The 16,295-nt window shown below is 41.8% G+C and overlaps 1 protein-coding gene across 1 annotated transcript in view; it reads left to right on the top strand.

Moving 5' to 3' along the window:
• Positions 1-1,206: 1,206 nt before the first annotated feature.
• The window catches only part of fryb (furry homolog b), a 29,004-nt gene continuing 13,915 nt past the window's right edge, over positions 1,207-16,295 (top strand). The window contains exons 1-34 of the mRNA XM_083909973.1: positions 1,207-1,845; positions 2,786-2,979; positions 3,759-3,812; positions 3,925-4,064; positions 4,365-4,455; positions 4,644-4,723; positions 4,890-4,970; positions 5,724-5,892; positions 6,122-6,214; positions 6,336-6,434; positions 8,148-8,249; positions 8,373-8,476; positions 8,588-8,696; positions 9,119-9,205; positions 9,331-9,502; positions 9,593-9,725; positions 9,832-9,939; positions 10,081-10,207; positions 10,704-10,817; positions 10,956-11,120; positions 11,350-11,436; positions 11,545-11,804; positions 11,915-12,104; positions 12,209-12,333; positions 13,527-13,584; positions 13,857-13,948; positions 14,063-14,235; positions 14,352-14,512; positions 14,603-14,713; positions 14,825-14,979; positions 15,114-15,213; positions 15,319-15,490; positions 15,787-16,043; positions 16,132-16,278. Coding sequence (XP_083766099.1) covers positions 1,788-1,845; positions 2,786-2,979; positions 3,759-3,812; positions 3,925-4,064; positions 4,365-4,455; positions 4,644-4,723; positions 4,890-4,970; positions 5,724-5,892; positions 6,122-6,214; positions 6,336-6,434; positions 8,148-8,249; positions 8,373-8,476; positions 8,588-8,696; positions 9,119-9,205; positions 9,331-9,502; positions 9,593-9,725; positions 9,832-9,939; positions 10,081-10,207; positions 10,704-10,817; positions 10,956-11,120; positions 11,350-11,436; positions 11,545-11,804; positions 11,915-12,104; positions 12,209-12,333; positions 13,527-13,584; positions 13,857-13,948; positions 14,063-14,235; positions 14,352-14,512; positions 14,603-14,713; positions 14,825-14,979; positions 15,114-15,213; positions 15,319-15,490; positions 15,787-16,043; positions 16,132-16,278 — 4,368 coding nt within the window. The 5' untranslated portion in view covers positions 1,207-1,787. The remainder of the gene's footprint in view (positions 1,846-2,785; positions 2,980-3,758; positions 3,813-3,924; positions 4,065-4,364; positions 4,456-4,643; positions 4,724-4,889; positions 4,971-5,723; positions 5,893-6,121; positions 6,215-6,335; positions 6,435-8,147; positions 8,250-8,372; positions 8,477-8,587; positions 8,697-9,118; positions 9,206-9,330; positions 9,503-9,592; positions 9,726-9,831; positions 9,940-10,080; positions 10,208-10,703; positions 10,818-10,955; positions 11,121-11,349; positions 11,437-11,544; positions 11,805-11,914; positions 12,105-12,208; positions 12,334-13,526; positions 13,585-13,856; positions 13,949-14,062; positions 14,236-14,351; positions 14,513-14,602; positions 14,714-14,824; positions 14,980-15,113; positions 15,214-15,318; positions 15,491-15,786; positions 16,044-16,131; positions 16,279-16,295) is intronic.

Below are 16,295 nucleotides of genomic sequence, written 5' to 3'. Positions count from 1 at the left end.
GGTTTGTTTCTGCTCAGTCTTGTCAAGGACTGTTGACGTAAGTTTGTGGTAATTGTGTGTTTATTAAAACGTGACTCATCGCGACACACATATCTAACAAAGTGCACAAGCAGTACAGGATTAACTGCACATAAAAAATCAAAATATGCTCATATGATGACGAAACCTCGGATCTGTGAAGGCAGAACAAGGCAATGTAATGTTTGCTGTTGCTGACACAGTAATGTAGGTTAAATAAACCACTCAGGGTTATATGTTTTGCCGTAAACAAAGGTAAACTTGCATTGATTAGACATGACAGGTTTCTGCTGATTCACTGCTTTCACTGCCGAGTCATGCAAAACTGTCCAGGAGGGTCCCAGGAAGCGATCCGGTGCTCCATATCGACAAGAGTTATCGGACACCATCTCTCCCCACTGACACGTATCTATATAAGTCAGTTATGCATTTTGCTCTCACCTTAAAGGTCCTATCATGTAAGAAATGTGCTATATTAAGATAGAAAGTGACCAGGATGTGTCAATGGAGATTAAGGAAACGTTAAAATGAAACAATGGCTCCACCGTTTGTGTTTTGTCATCTGTTGCTGACATGTGAAAATTAACTATAAGAGGTTAAACGCAGGGAATGAGTGCGGTTTCTTATTTTCTTTATTTGGGAAAATCTGGCAAACACACTCTGCATATTTGATTTGTTGCAACCCTCCCATTTATCCGGGCTTGGCACCAGCACTACGAGTACATATTTGTACAAATATTACCTTTAAATTCATGTCATGATGAAGCTGTAAGAGATTATCGCCGTTAAGCCTCAACGTTGTATTCTTTGAATTAAGATTAGTGGCATTTGCTTTGACATGTAACCACATTATATTGTTTTCTAACCCCGAACAACTATATTGCACATGTGCATTTGTGTGTGTGTTTACGTGTGTCTTTATTTGGATGTGTGTGTGTGCTTGTGTATGAGTAGGGGTCAGTAGGAGTGGTGGGTATGTAAGAGAACGGTCGCCAGTAGTCTATATATAGCACCTCCCTCCCTCCTCCCGCCTCCCTCTCGGGGCAGTGTTGAAATTCCAACCCAACTCTTCTGGTCAGATCTCCACAAGAAGCACACTTTACTTAAACTGCAACTCACAAACTGAAGGACAGCCACAAAAACACCTCTCCAAGAAGCACTTTATTCCTTATTACTTCCCAATGGCCTTTGAGGAATCCAAGGTCGCAGAAGCTGCTGTGCAGAGACTGGACGGCTGGCCAGAGGTGGAGCAGAAGCTTAAGTCGTAACTGATTGTCGGTCTGCAGGCTCATATAGCTCTCAAGCATGGGGCCCAACACGGCCTCTCATCTGCCCAGGCCTCTGCTGGAGTAGCTCAGTGGAATATTGGAATAAATGGTTGTCTACTCTTGTTTTTAAAAGAAACTTTTCTTACTTTTCATTCTGGCTATGGTTCCTCTGGTTTGTGGATATTTCCTTCCCTGTTTGACTTGGATTAAATGTGGGGAGACACCTGCAAAAAAGCTGCTGTCATGGGAGTTTTGGTGCCTACATTTGGCACGAGTCTTTCACTTTACCTGCCTGTCATTTTCTGAGCGATCAAGCTTTACACTTTCAGCTTCGGTTAAATTCATGACGATGTCTGTAGCTACTGTCGTGGTGGAGTAGTCGAATGACAAAGACGGACTTCTGTACTTTAATTATGGGAGCTGTATTTGACAGCCTGTAATCTAATCCATTCCAAGTGTCCTATTCCTTTTTTACCCACCTTTACCCCTTGTATCTGCACCATGGAAGTGCCAACTAAATGGAGCAGGGCGAGTGTCATCAGCTTCATCAAGGGTCTTGGTAAGCATGCAAGGGTTGTTGTTGCGCTTGCATGTTTGCATCCCTTCAGTCTTCCTATTTCACTGAGTGTATGAAGCTGGCGTCTTGTCCTGCCCAGCAGGAATAAGTATCTTTTACATGTCACCTCTCCTGTGAGGTCCAGTCATGTGGTTATGAGTGTAACGTGTGTTAGTTGTCTTTGTTTAAAATAGGATTTACGCGTTGTGATCGTCTCAACAAGTGTAGAGAATCATACTTGCTTTACTCCCGTCAGAGAAGCTTTATTTCCTATTGTGATAGTCTTTATAATCTTAGAGATGCTTCCTGTTTGTGTCTGTCTGTACAACTCTCTCTCATAGACTCCAGTAACGCTCTTATCATTACGTTGTGCAAAAAATATATCTTTAAAAGTTTACATAATGATGTAATCAGATGGCTGAACAGCAGTGTGTGTGTGTATATTCTTCACCTCTTTAGTGTTTTAGAGTTTTGTTCTGGCATAAACCCTGACTAATTTATGAAGAACTGGTTAAGTTTAGGGCTAAGATTTGTGGTGATGCTGAGGCATTTGGGTAATTTGGGTCTAAATTAATACAAAGTCAATGAGAGTCCTTAAAAGGATAGCTGCATGAACTTGTGTGTGTTTGTGTGTGTCTGTAGAAAGTTTACCCAGTCTGACTCGGAGACTGACTCAGCATCAATTAATCATTGCAGAGGAGCTTGAGGTTGCAGGGAGGGTCATGCACCATGATAACAACATTATGGTGCCAATAACCAGAGTTCTAGACTTTATTTCACTGAATATGCCTTAAATAAAGGTATGTCTGAGAAAGCTAAATTATTTAACAATGAAAAGGCTTTATTGGACTGATATATGTAAAATTTAAGGTTGTGATATTGAGCACAAACAAGTGGTATTTAGCCCTGTTTTATACTGACTCACTGTCCTCACTCTCTGCAGCCTCTCCTGTGGGCCTGAAGCCACCACTCCCGCCAGTCAGTGGAACCTTGGGCGAGAGGAAGGGTCCTGTCATCATGGCACCTGTCAATGTGGACCCTGAGAGTAAGCCGGGCGAGTTTGTCCTGAAGAGCCTGTTCGCCAACTTCACCTTGCTCTCCGAACGCAAGATTCGCATCATCATGGCCGAACCGCTGGTGAGTGACTTTGTGTCAGAGTTACGGATTATAAAACACCAAAAACTCATGAGTGGATGTGATATAAAGACTCATCTGCAAATGGATAAAATGATAAGTTAATTAAAGTGATGTTTTATATCCAAATGTTCTGCAAAAACACTGCGCTGGTGGTTATTTGACACTGTAGATCGTGAGAAGGCAGATTTCCTGCAGCTTGACCGCTGTCCAATATCTTAAAGCCCTGTGTCATCCAACCTAAACAGGGAATTAATATACCCGCTCTTTTAGACTTTTTGGCAGCCATTCTTTCTACTGTAAAAATGTGTGCATTATTCCAACTCGACTCCAACTATATAAAACATACACTTACTGTACCATTACACTTTTAAATTTCACTTAAACAGAATCTTGTAGGATTAATCAAATGTGTTTCATGTGCTATAATTGAACCAGTAAGTGCTTAATTTTACCTCACTTCACTGACAAAGTGTGCCAGAAACTGGCTCACGGGGATAAGGGATCGATGGGCACTAAAATGTCAAAGCAGTGATTGCCTTTTGTCAGATGATTTGTGTGTTTCATACCTCTAAGGCCTGAAGTGTTTCCTGTTTCCAATAACCTACTTCTAATCTGTGAAAAGGGAAGAAATATTAGCTTGGGCAGCCCCGAAAAAGTATTTTGTTTTGATTTCCTTAACAGTTACTGCTTGAATTTCAAGATTCAAACCTCAAAAACCATCAACCACCATTGTTTATATGTGTTGCTGCTGACAAGATTGTGTCCTCTTGTCTTGACAGGAGAAGCCACTTAACAAGTCTCTACAGAGAGGAGAAGACCCACAGTTTGACCAGGTGTGAACATCTAACAGTTAAACAACATCAACAACACAACAACACAAATGTAGCCATAAATGTGAGGTTTTATGTGTACGTTTCTTTTCTCTCTCCGCTCATCCTCTTCCAGCTGATCAGCTCCATGAGCTCTCTGGCCGAGTACTGCCTCCCATCAATCCTGAGAACCCTCTTTGACTGGTACAAGAGGCAAAATGGCCTGGAGGACGAGTCCCACGAGTATCGACCCCGGGCCAACACCAAGTCAAAAAAGTGAGCTAACACAAAAACACTCAACGGAGCGACACTCAGCTCTGTTGTGTGCTCATTTCTCTGACTGAAAAACAAGATTAAAAATAGAAGACTTATGTTTATATACTGGTGCCTGGTGACAGCCTGCAGCACAAGTCTATATTGTATGTTTCCATTCATCCATCCATCAATATCTAATTTCCTTGGCAGAATTACTCAAATTAGGGACACTTTTTCCATTTACATAGAGATGATACGGTGCCTAAAATAAATGTATTTACATAGGATCAACACAATAACGTTTCTGTCTCTTTTCCTCAGTGATGAGCAACAGAAGGACTATTTATTGGAAAGGAGAGATTTGGCCATCGACTTCATGTTTTCTCTTGTGCTAATCGAGGTTTTAAAGCAGGTGAGTCTCGTTCTTCACATAAGGGTGAAATAATAATCTGGATATAATATAAAAACTTTAAAAACCCACAGATTTAAGAACATATACTGCAGATTATAAGCCCCAAACATGAGCAGAATAGCACAATTCTACCATTGTCTTTATTAACTGAACTGATAAAGTGACAACTGTGTACTTTTCTTATACAGATTCCCCTCCATCCTCTTTTGGACGGACTCATTCAGGAAGTTATAAACTTGGCCTTCAAGCACTTCAAGTACAAGGAAGGGTAAGAATGAAAAGCCTTAAAAAAAGTCAACTTTCCCCAGACAAATAAACCAACAATTATATGAGAAAGCTACATAAAAAAACATGTGTAGTTACCATACATTTCCAAAAATGTTATCTTGTGTATGATAATATATAATACAGCTGTTTATCTTTTATATTTTCAGGTATCTGGGACCCAACACGGGCAACATGCACATCGTGGCTGACCTCTACGCTGAAGTATTGGGAGTTGTTGCTCAGTCCAGGTATGGATGTGTGTTAGAGGAGGTTGTTTTTTTAAAATCTCGGTTTTGCTGAATATCCTGGAGCTTTTGAAGAGGCATGTGATACAGCTGGCACTCACTGCTGGTTACCTGCGTAGCGTGTGTCTGTGTTTGTGTTGATAACGGTGGCAACTGAGGATAATAACCCTCCAGATGATGGTTCTGGAGGACGTGTTGAGAGATTTATTTGATGTTTTTTTTATTACTGCGATGGTGAAGGTGTGGACTCACAGTGTAGGTATAGCTCATTCACCGAGCACACTGTATTGAAAAAAATGAACATTTTGAGACATATTTAAGCAAAGGTAAAGATTTTCCACTTACACTTTTTGTATTTTGACTTTATTCTTGACATAATTTAGTTTGTTTTTTATAAATGGATTACACAGTTTACTTATATATTCTTTAAATGCTCAACACTAAACCGAAAGGCTGTTTGGCCCCTGTGAAGTAAGCATGTGCAAAAAAACACATAGACGCCCAAAAGTGTGCACACATACACATTCCGTCCACATCACCCCCCTCCAGATGCCTTTCTAAATTTAGTGCTGCCGAGCGCTGTTGGGCAAATCTATCTGGATGGGTTCATACACAAACACACACACAAGTACACACACACCCGTCTGTAAATGTAAAAAAAAACAGGTGTGAATAAGAGTAATATTAGCAAATAAAATTACATTTTCTGAAGAAAAGAGAGCATCCGTTCACATCTGCTCACCGTTGTCTCCACAGATTCCCAGCGGTGAGGAAGAAGTTCATCTCTGAGCTGAAGGAGCTGAAACAGAAGGAGCAGAGCCCGTACGTTATCCAGTCCACCATCAGCCTCATCATGGGACTCAAGTTCTTCCGCATCAAAATGTACCCGGTGGAAGATTTCGAAGCCTCCTTCCAGTTCATGCAGGTAGGCTCATGTCACAAAATTATAAAGAAGTATCTGCTCTAAAGATCTTTGGAAGTATTTACAGGACTAACATAAGTCTTATCTGCTGACATGTGTGTTTAAGCTGTTATGGGCCTATTTATTTGCCATTTGACATAATGTGGATTTGAACTGTCGACCTTGTGCTCACCACGTACAGTAAATACTGCATCTTGTTCGTCTCACTGTCTCTGTCTCTGTCTGTCTGTAGGAGTGTGCACAGTATTTCCTGGAAGTGAAGGACAAAGACATTAAACACTCATTAGCTGGACTCTTTGTGGAGATACTTGTACCTGTCGCTGCTGTAAGTGTGTTTCATTTGAGTGAGAGTTGGATTTCACCCTTGAAAACAATGTAAAATCTCAAGATCGTGACAATATCGTGTCTTTATAAATATATATATCGATTTATTTGTCTTCCCGCAGACTGTGAAGAACGAGGTGAACGTGCCGTGTCTACGCAATTTTGTGGAGAGTTTGTACGACACCACGCTGGACCTGTCGTCGAGGAAGAAACACTCTCTCGTAAGCCTCTCTCCTCTTTCCATATTCCGTTTTCCTCGCCGCTCGTTCGCTTAATTTTCTCTCCATTACCAGCAGTTGTTGAGAGCCCTTCCTGTAACTCTGCAGCATGTGGGCTTTTATCTCTGCATGGGAAGGAGACAGGAGCGCCGTATGCATAACACTGTGCCGTTTTTTTGAAGTGGCGCCAGATGGGCATTTTACACAGCGTGGAAGCAAGCAAGGCAATTGGCAAATTAGCTGCAGTGCATCTCCCTCATTAAAATAGTCATCTCACACCAACGAGCATAAAAATTCTGCGGTTAATTGCCACGACTGGTATGAAAAATTCCCTTTTGCCACTGTTACATCAAAGTTTGAGCCATGAATGTATTTTACGACATTAGATTATCAAAATTTTACTTTAGATCCTTTTCTCTTAACAAGCTAAAGTCACACAGAGTTTTGAAAGAGAATAGGGTTTGGTTAGGAGCTTAAACTATATTATGTTATATTATATTATATTACCCCCCAACCTCAGTCCAGGAAAAATTAATGCCACAACATCGATCAGTGAAATTATGTCACTGATGCTAAAACTCAAATTGGCTGGATAGGAGCTCATAAAATATTATGAATGTACAAAAAAAAAGGTGTGCAAATGGCTTTAGGAGCCAAAAAGTCAGCAATAAGGTTCCTCCTCTCTTGTTAAGAAGGCTGTGTGTTAGTGAATAAATTCCCGCTGAAGGAGGGAAACACTAGTCACTCTTTCTATAAGTTGATTTACTGGTATTTTAAGAGTTTGTTTTGTCATTTGGCACAGCAGTGCATTCCAGTTTCCTTTTGGTTTTCTCCAAAATGCGCAACTATCTTTTGGATGACATTTCACAGCCTGCTCATGATCACATTTAATAACAAAGTGTGTCGTTAAGCCTTCTTCCTTCAATAGATTCTCCAAATACCCATGTGTAGGCAGGAATCTGACACACCCCTCTGCATACATACCTGCAGCTTTTTCCACAGGCATGCACACACACACACACACAAACAAACAAACAAACAATCACCTGTCATGTTACAGCCGAGTGGGCAGACATGACAGGAGTGACAGATATCTGGAGAGCCTGAGAAAGAGGAGAAATTATTATGTTCTTCTTGCACTTTGAAAGAAAGAGAAAACATTCATTCACTCACAAGGGTGCACCTGGACTCGCTTGAAAGGTATTCGTGCTAAAGAATGATCTGCATGCAGACGTCCGTACGTTTCCCAGGCGATTTAAACATACAAGATACTAAGCTCAGATGCCTGGTCGTGACCTTTAATGACCTTTGTGTTGACAGCGTTTCCTATGTTGCTCTTGTCATTGAGTCACTGTCATTTTTCTCATTTTGCTCATGAACTTGAACAAAATTTTAAATAAAAATGTTTTTAGAACCGAACCAAACATCCGACTCACCTGTTGTTTGTCTCATTAAAATTCCCCTGGCAAGACATAGATTAATGAGATTATTAGGGATTTAAAAAGGCCTGAAACAAGTGGAGCATCATTATGAAAAATGGTGTCAAATAATAATAATTGCTCATTTGCATAGAGCTGCATAGTAAAACTGGTAAAGAGAAGTGGGTACATACTTTATATTTACATTTAAGAACTGCATGAGTATGAATTTGATACTGATCCTTGGTAATTATCATCTGAAATGTCTAATGGAAATGTCTCTCGATGTCCACGCCAGGCTCTTTATCCTCTGGTGACGTGTCTGCTGTGCGTCAGTCAGAAGCAGTTCTTCCTCGGCCGCTGGCACATTTTCCTCAACAACTGCCTCTCAAACCTCAAGGTCAGACTCTCTCTCTGTGTCTCCACTGTACCACTGTAAATACAACAGATTGGGAGTGTTAGTTAGAGGCATGCAAACCCTATGCGATTTAAGTGGATGCCATTTGATTTTGTCCAAATGCAGAATAAAGATCCCAAGATGGCGCGCGTGGCTCTAGAATCCCTCTACCGCTTGCTGTGGGTTTACATGATCCGAATAAAGTGTGAGAGCAACACTGGAACACAGAGGTAACACTTGTTTGATGCTTGTTTCATGATTTTAACATCAATATCTCACATCTTATCTAATAATTGAAATAATTGTTTCCCCTCCTTCCTTATCTCTGCTTTGTCCCTCAGCCGCCTGACGTCCATCACCTCCACTCTGTTCCCCAAAGGGAGTCGAAGCGTTGTGCCCAGAGACATGCCCCTTAATATTTTTGTCAAGATAATCCAGTTTATTGCTCAGGTGGGTGTGTGTGGTTCTGTCTTTAGGCCAAAAAACATATTCATACAATAGCATGTGAGGATTCAGTCAATTGCATTAACAGGTTAAACTAAATAAATAATAAAAAGATTATCTAGAATGTAGGCCATTCTTTTTTTTTTTTAATTCACCAGAATCCATTATCATAATTGATTACAGTTCATCTGATGGCTTCTTTAGAGGCTGAGGTTATGAAACTAACTGCGACGTTGTTCAAATGTGTGTATTTATAGCTCTTCAAGGCTTTGTGGAAAGAACTGTAACAAATGACTGATAATAACCTTACATCTTTTGTTTGTTCTTCCAATTTATTTTCTTTTATTATTTAGTAGTATATTAGTTCATGTCCCACTTGTTGCCTCACACCACATAAACTCTGACTAGTTTGTTTGTCTTCGATTTAGGAAAAACTGGATTTTGCCATGAAAGAGATCATATTTGACCTGCTGAGTGTTGGGAAACCTGCCAAAGCCTTCAGTCTCAATCCAGAGGTAAAAAAAAACCATACATAAACACACTTATTATATTAAATTCATATCTAAATGTTACAAACTGGACCTTTAACAGATTGTCTGACATGTAGTAAGGATGCTGCTGTCCTTTGTGTTTGTTCCAGCGTATGAACATAGGTCTGCGGGCATTTCTGGTGATAGCAGATGCTCTGCAACAGAAGGACGGAGAGCCTCCGATGCCCAACACAGGTGCCACGCTGCCCTCTGGAAACTCCCTGAAGAAGAAGAAAACTTATCTCAGCAAGACTCTCACTGAAGAGGAAGCCAAACTCATAGGTCAGTCTGTGACTGTTGTAGAGAGTCAAATCAGGCTCATTTGAATTGAACTCTGGTCTCTAACTCTGTGTCTGTTTCTGTTCCACACAGGCATGTCTTTGTACTACTCGCAGGTGCGAAAGGCTCTGGACAACATCCTCAGGCATTTGGACAAAGAGGTGGGACGCTGCATGATGCTCACCAGTGCTCAGATGCTCAACAAAGAACCAGAGGACATGATCACGTATGTATCTGCAAAGTGGTGCAAGTAAACTTTTTCTTTTTGCCGTTTGTCTGAGCTTTTGTATGGTGTATGATGACTGACATCATTCATAACGTGTCTTTGTCAGTGGTGAAAGGAAGCCTAAAATCGACCTGTTCAGGACGTGTGTTGCTGCTATTCCTCGCATACTTCCTGATGGCATGTCCAAACCTGAGCTCATTGACCTGCTGTCACGGTGAGTTTTACGATACGACTTTAGGTTAATGTCTTTGTCACAGGTTAGTCCTCTTTTAAAGTATTTAAATTGACTGAAATAGCCCAATTATCCAAGTCTCTATCTGCGTATTTATTCTTTGTGTTCTCATCTCTCCCTCAGGCTGACTGTGCACATGGATGACGAGCTCCGTCTCATTTCCCAGAACTCTCTGCAAAGTTTGTTACTGGATTTCTCAGACTGGAGGGAAGATGTCCTGTTTGGTTACACACATTTCCTTCTGCGCGAGGTATAACTAAACTTGACAGTAACCTGCAGCAATACTGACAGTACAACAGAGAAATACACTAGAAAAACCTGATCTACCAGAGAGAAACAGTACCAATTGAGAAGTTGAGCCTTTATGATACTGCTATATTTCAATTGATCATTTTATGGCATGATTAGTGGTTTTAAATGCTTTTTTAAATCACTTTTTAAATGTCAAAACTATTCCAGTTGTGTTTTCTTCATTAATCATAAATGAAAGCCAACATTAATATAAAGCCTCATGTTTCTTTTCCCCCTCCTGTCCCCTTTTTGAAGTGCTTGTTAATTACCCATAAAACCCATTAAACCTTCCTGTTTCCATGGTTTATGATCCAATTGCAAAGCTGTCCTCTGTGGCACAGGAGACAAATTAGAAACCAGCGGGAAAATCATAATTGGGACATTCATAAAGCATTAACCTCCCTGTAAAGCTTGACACTGACAGCCCTTACTCACTTCTGTCCAAACTATTTCAGGTCCAAGACACTCACCAGGGTCTGCAGGACGCATCTGTGAAGCTCCTGCTGCAGCTGCTGACACAGTGGAGGTTAGCTCTGCAGCTCCAGGGGAAGATAAGAGGTGGAGTTGAGGTTTGTAGGATTTAACTCAGTGTCAGTCACAGTTCAACAAACCTTTCCCCTGACACACTGTCAGAACTATTACAAATGATCTAGTTATAAAGTCACAGATCTTTCTTCTCTGACTGCTGTCTCTTTCCTCTCCGTTAGGCAAGCCCCAGACTGCCAGATCGAAGCCCTCACTGCTCAGTGCTGCACGCAGTTGAAGGCCTGGCTCTGCTGCTCCTCTGCTCGTGTCAGATCAGCACAAGGAAGCTGGCGGTCGGAGTGTTAAGAGAGATCCGTTGCCTCTTCACAGCTCTGGGACACGCCGAGGTACAGTGCCTGTATTCAGACTGGTAAAAGTGTTCAGTGACAGACAACTGGTGGCAAATAGTCACCAATCAAAGTAAGAGAAGGGACACTGAAATAGCGGGGTGGGTGGCAGGAGAAGCATCTGATAGTAGGTGTGAATGGAAATTCACCACATGCTTCCTGTGAATTTTCTCACACTGTATGATGCAGTTTTAAAAATAGCTGATTCTATAAATGTCTCTCCCTCCAGGACGATGACAAACCCATGATAGAGGTCATGGACCAGCTGAGCCCAGCCGTAATGGACAGCTTTGTTCACGTGGCTGTCTCGGACTCGGTAAGTGCATCTGAGTGCATCGGATGTAGAGAAGATCAACACATTGATTATTTATATCGCAGTCTTCCTGCATCACTTTTAATAACTTCCCCCTTCTCTCCCTTCCAGTCCACACTGCCACTCAGCCACCACGTTGACCTCCAGTGGCTGGTGGAGTGGACGGCGAGACTGGTGAGCAGCTCCTATGACGTGAAGAGTCCGAGCCACGTCTGGATATTTGCTCAGTGCTTGAAGGACCCGTGGGTGCTCTGTCTGCACATCTTTCTGCGGCAGGAGCATCTGCCCAAACACTGCCCCACCGCTCTGGGATACGCCTGGCCCTACGCTTTCACACGTCTACAGCTGTTGCTGCCTCTGATTGACCCCAAGTACAAGAACACACATTAAATACTAATAATATTTTTGTGATATGCTTATTAAATATATTACACCAAGATATAACTCCCTAATCAACCTTTTTAACCTTCTTTTTTCATAGCAGTCCAGTGAATGCAAAGAAGACAAGCACAGCAGGCTCCAGTGACAGCTACATCTCGCTGTGGCGCAACTACTTGATCATGTGTCTCGGTGTGGCTAAGCCGAGCATCATGTCCCCGGGTCACCTCAGAGCTTCCACACCAGAGATCGCAGCTACCACACCTGACGGCAGCGTTACGTACGACAACAAGGTCTGAGTTAATGTTATACATAGAATTAGAACCATGTCAATAGTTCTAATTCTATCTTTGTAATTCTGATCTAAGCTTTTTCTTTGTTTTGAATTCTTGCTCAGGTTATCGGTACTCCTTCAGTAGCCTGGCTGTTAAAGCAGCTCGTTCCGTTGATGAGAGCCGAGAGTCTGGAGATCACTGAGTCTCTGGTGCTGGGCTTCGGATGCACGAATGCTCTGGTCTTCAGGTACTGCAGAAGCAACATGCAAACACACACAACTACACAAAAAACATGCATTTGCAACTTGCCTCTTGTAGATTACACATGGGTCAAATAACAAATATGTTTGTCAGATAGTTAAAGATAGAAGGGATAAATGATCTAATAAATGAGCTAATGATTGAACTGTATATACACATACAAAATATTTGGTAACCAAGGAACTCCTGCTGTGGAAAAATGAAAAAGCCTTTATTATTTTGGCTAATATTGGTGCCTTGTTTTAAAATGTTGCCATGCATTAACCGTACTAAACCCGCTTTTTTTTTATCCTTTATTTATCCAGGTTAGTCTCATTGAGATTAAAATCTCTTTTACAAGAGAGACCTGGCCAGGATGGGCAGCAGAACACAGTTAAACATAAAACACAGTACAAAATACAAGTTCAATATTAAGTGCAGTAGTAAAACATAAAAATAAAAAATAAGATTGACTAAAAACATTCACAATTTCCGATGGAGTCCGACTTCAAACTCATGACAACAGCCTTAAATTCGTTAAGAGTTATTAGATCCTGAAGCTTGAGCTGCTTCTGCAGGTTATTCCATGAAAATGGCGCAAAAAAGGCTTTCTTTATTATGAAAATCCTCCGACTTCTTGACTGTTCCAGGATCATAAAGCTTTGGTTTGCTTTTGTTGTTTGACCCCGGGTCAGTTCTTTGTGTGTGTGCTGTTGTTGCAGCCTGACTGCAGGACTCATTTCAGATTTAGGTCACAAAAGAAAATGGATGGTGTGCTAGATTATAGTCTTTATATCCTACATAAGAAAGTCACGATCCATTACTCAATGTTGTGCTGCCTCCATCTATTAGTGTCTGTACATTCTCTTCATAACTGACATGAGCGACATACCTCCATGACATTCAGACAATAAACTCCATTTCTGTTTTTCATGAGAATTATGTAGTGATGTATCACATTTTTTCACAGTACAGTGCTTTCATTATGGAAAGGAGATTTGTCATTTTGAAAGAGATAATCTATTTTTAATAATGTTTCTAACATTTCTGTGTTTGAGGATTAGTGGTTTTAGGGTGTGTGGCGTTTGGGTTGCACAAAGTCAAGTCTGTCACAAACCACTCTCTGTTACCTTGAGGGGAAAAAGTATTAATCAGCTCAGAAGATTGATCTGTACCCACTCTGATCCTGTGTGTCTCCAGGGAGCTGGTTGAAGAACTCCATCCACTGATGAAGGAAGCACTGGAACGTAGGCCTGAGGTAAAACACAAATAAACACACACAGATAGACGTATTAAAGTATTGATCTTTAACAGGAAACTGTGAGAAAATTCCACAGTGTCTGTTCTCTTTTAAATACACTAATTGTTAAGTGAGTGGAAATATTTCAACTTGAAATTTGAATGCAGTATATGTTCATGGAGATATCTCCCAACGTACTCATGCTAATGTAAAGTCACTTTCCCTGTCACAAAACAATTTACAAATGTGTAATTGCAGCTTTGTTTTATCATAAAACTTTCCTCTCTCAGAATAAGAAGCGCAGAGAGAGGAGGGATCTTCTGAGGCTGCAGCTGCTGAGGATCTTTGAGCTGCTCGCTAATGCAGGAGTAATCAGTGACAGGTAGCACACACATTTCATAAAAAACTCCTTATGCACTTTGTATTAAAGGTCGACATACTGTTTAAAATGTGGTTATACAAACATAACAACACATTTTCTTCTCCTTGTCTTTAGCACCAACGGAGCACTGGAGCGTGATTCCCTGGCACTGGGAGCCTTGTTCCTGGAGTATGTGGATCTAACACGGATGCTCCTGGAGGCCGAGAGCGAGAAAGAGCTGGACGTGCTGAAAGACATTAGAGCCCATTTCAGTGGGATGGTGGCCAATCTCATCCAATGTGTTCCTGGTAAATTGATTGACCCTTCAGTCGCGGTTGAGCTCATAGCTTTAGCTACAAATTCAATTTCAGATGTACATTTAAAGGTTTATATAAACGTCTGTGTCTGTCTCACATCTGTGCAGTCCACCACAGGCGCTTCCTCTTCCCTCAACAGTCTCTGAGGCACCATCTCTTCATCCTCTTCAGCCAATGGGCCGGACCCTTCAGTGTTATGTTCACTCCCCTCGACCGTTACAGTGACCGCAACCATCAGATCACTCGCTATCAATATTGTGCTCTCAAGGTAAGTGTTACCAAAACGCTACCGCACATTTCATCGTATTTTTCCTGAATCTGAACCTCTAATCGTTTAATTTTCATTTTTGTGACTTAGGCTATGTCAGCGGTTTTGTGTTGCGGTCCAGTGTTTGACAATGTGGGTCTCTCCACTGACGGTTATCTCTACAAGTGGCTTGACAACATCTTGGCCTGCCACGACCTACGGGTATGTCAACACCGAGAGACGGACTGTACCTCAGGACCATAGCTTACTGTTGCCCATTTTGTGCTCATACCAATCTCGGGAGTTGTCATTTAACTTTTAAGTTTGTCATAGGTGCACCATCTCGGGTGTGAGGTGGTGATTCTGCTGTTAGAACTGAACCCTGACCAAATCAATCTGTTCAACTGGGCCGTGGATCGCTGCTTCACGGGGTCTTACCAGCTGGCATCTGGCTGCTTCAAGGCCATTGCCACTGTGTGTGGTAACAGGTAGGGAAGCCGTCTGACCCTGAAGCATTAATTTCACCCTTTTATTGTCCATATTGCCTGTAAATATTTGTAAAATATTAACTGAGTGAGCTTGTATTGCAATAACTAATAGCAATGTCTATATATTTTGACAGGAATTACCCGTGTGACCTTGTGACCTTGCTCAATCTGGTTCTCTTCAAAGCCTCAGACACCAGCAGGGAGATATATGAGATATCCATGCAGCTGATGCAGGTGCATGCACACATCCAACACCTGACACACTGAACACAAAGATCCAGTGTTAAATCCCACATACATGAAGCCAAAAAAAAAACCTGTCCATCTACTTGTTTGCAGGTGCTGGAGTCAAAGCTGTGTGCGTACTCTAAGCGGATGGTGGAGCAGAAGCCTGGTAATATTTTATATGGAACACATGGCCCACTGCCTCCGCTTTACAGTGTTAACCTGTCTCAGCTCTCAATCCAGCTGGCCAGCATGTACCCGGAGCTCACTCTGCCTCTGTTCTCAGGTAAATACCTGTTGATATATATGCTGTATATGTACGCAGGTCATGCACAGTCAATGAGGTTATGTCTTTACCTGTATCTGTTTAGATTATGAAAGAACTGATGTTCATCAAACCTTGGGAAAGAACTGGGTTTCAGCCAAGGAAAACACATACAGTCACTTTCTTAAAGGGTATTATTGTGAAATATAAGGGGATTTTTGTTCCTTGGTATATGCGTGCACTCCCTGAGTCAAATGTTTCATTGTGTTTCACCTGTTATTGAACTTGAACAATGCTCATTTCTTTGCCTTTTGCAGAGGTGAGTCAGCGTTTTTCAACCACCCACTCCAACGGCAGACAGATCATGCTGTCATACTTGCTGCCTTGGCTTAGTAACATTGAGCTAGTGGACAACGGGCTCCTACCCCCTGCCTCGAGTCCCTGCACCCCAGAGGAAGAGCCTAGGGGTCAGGCACGAGGCATGGGTCTGTCCCCTAGTCTGAGAGGGAATGGCTGGGGCTCCCTGCAGGCGACCTCGTTGGTGCTCAACAACCTCATGTTTATGACTGCTAAGGTGAGAGGTTTGTGTATGATTTCCTGCCCCCCCTCTCCCCAGTGACAACCCCGGTTTTTTTCACTTAACGTTTTTCTTTCCATATCAGTATGGAGACGAGGTTCCTGGCCCAGAGATTGAGAATGCCTGGAACACATTGGTGTCTAATGAGAGGTGGACCAACAACCTACGGATCACGCTTCAGTTCCTCATCAGCCTGTGTGGAGTCAGCAGTGATACCACACTGTTGCCTTATGTAAGACAATTAATTAA

Source organism: Microchirus variegatus, assembly GCF_963457635.1.
Source record: "Microchirus variegatus genome assembly, chromosome: 2".
Taxonomy (NCBI): domain Eukaryota; kingdom Metazoa; phylum Chordata; class Actinopteri; order Pleuronectiformes; family Soleidae; genus Microchirus; species Microchirus variegatus.
This window is presented reverse-complemented; position numbering and strand designations above follow the sequence as displayed.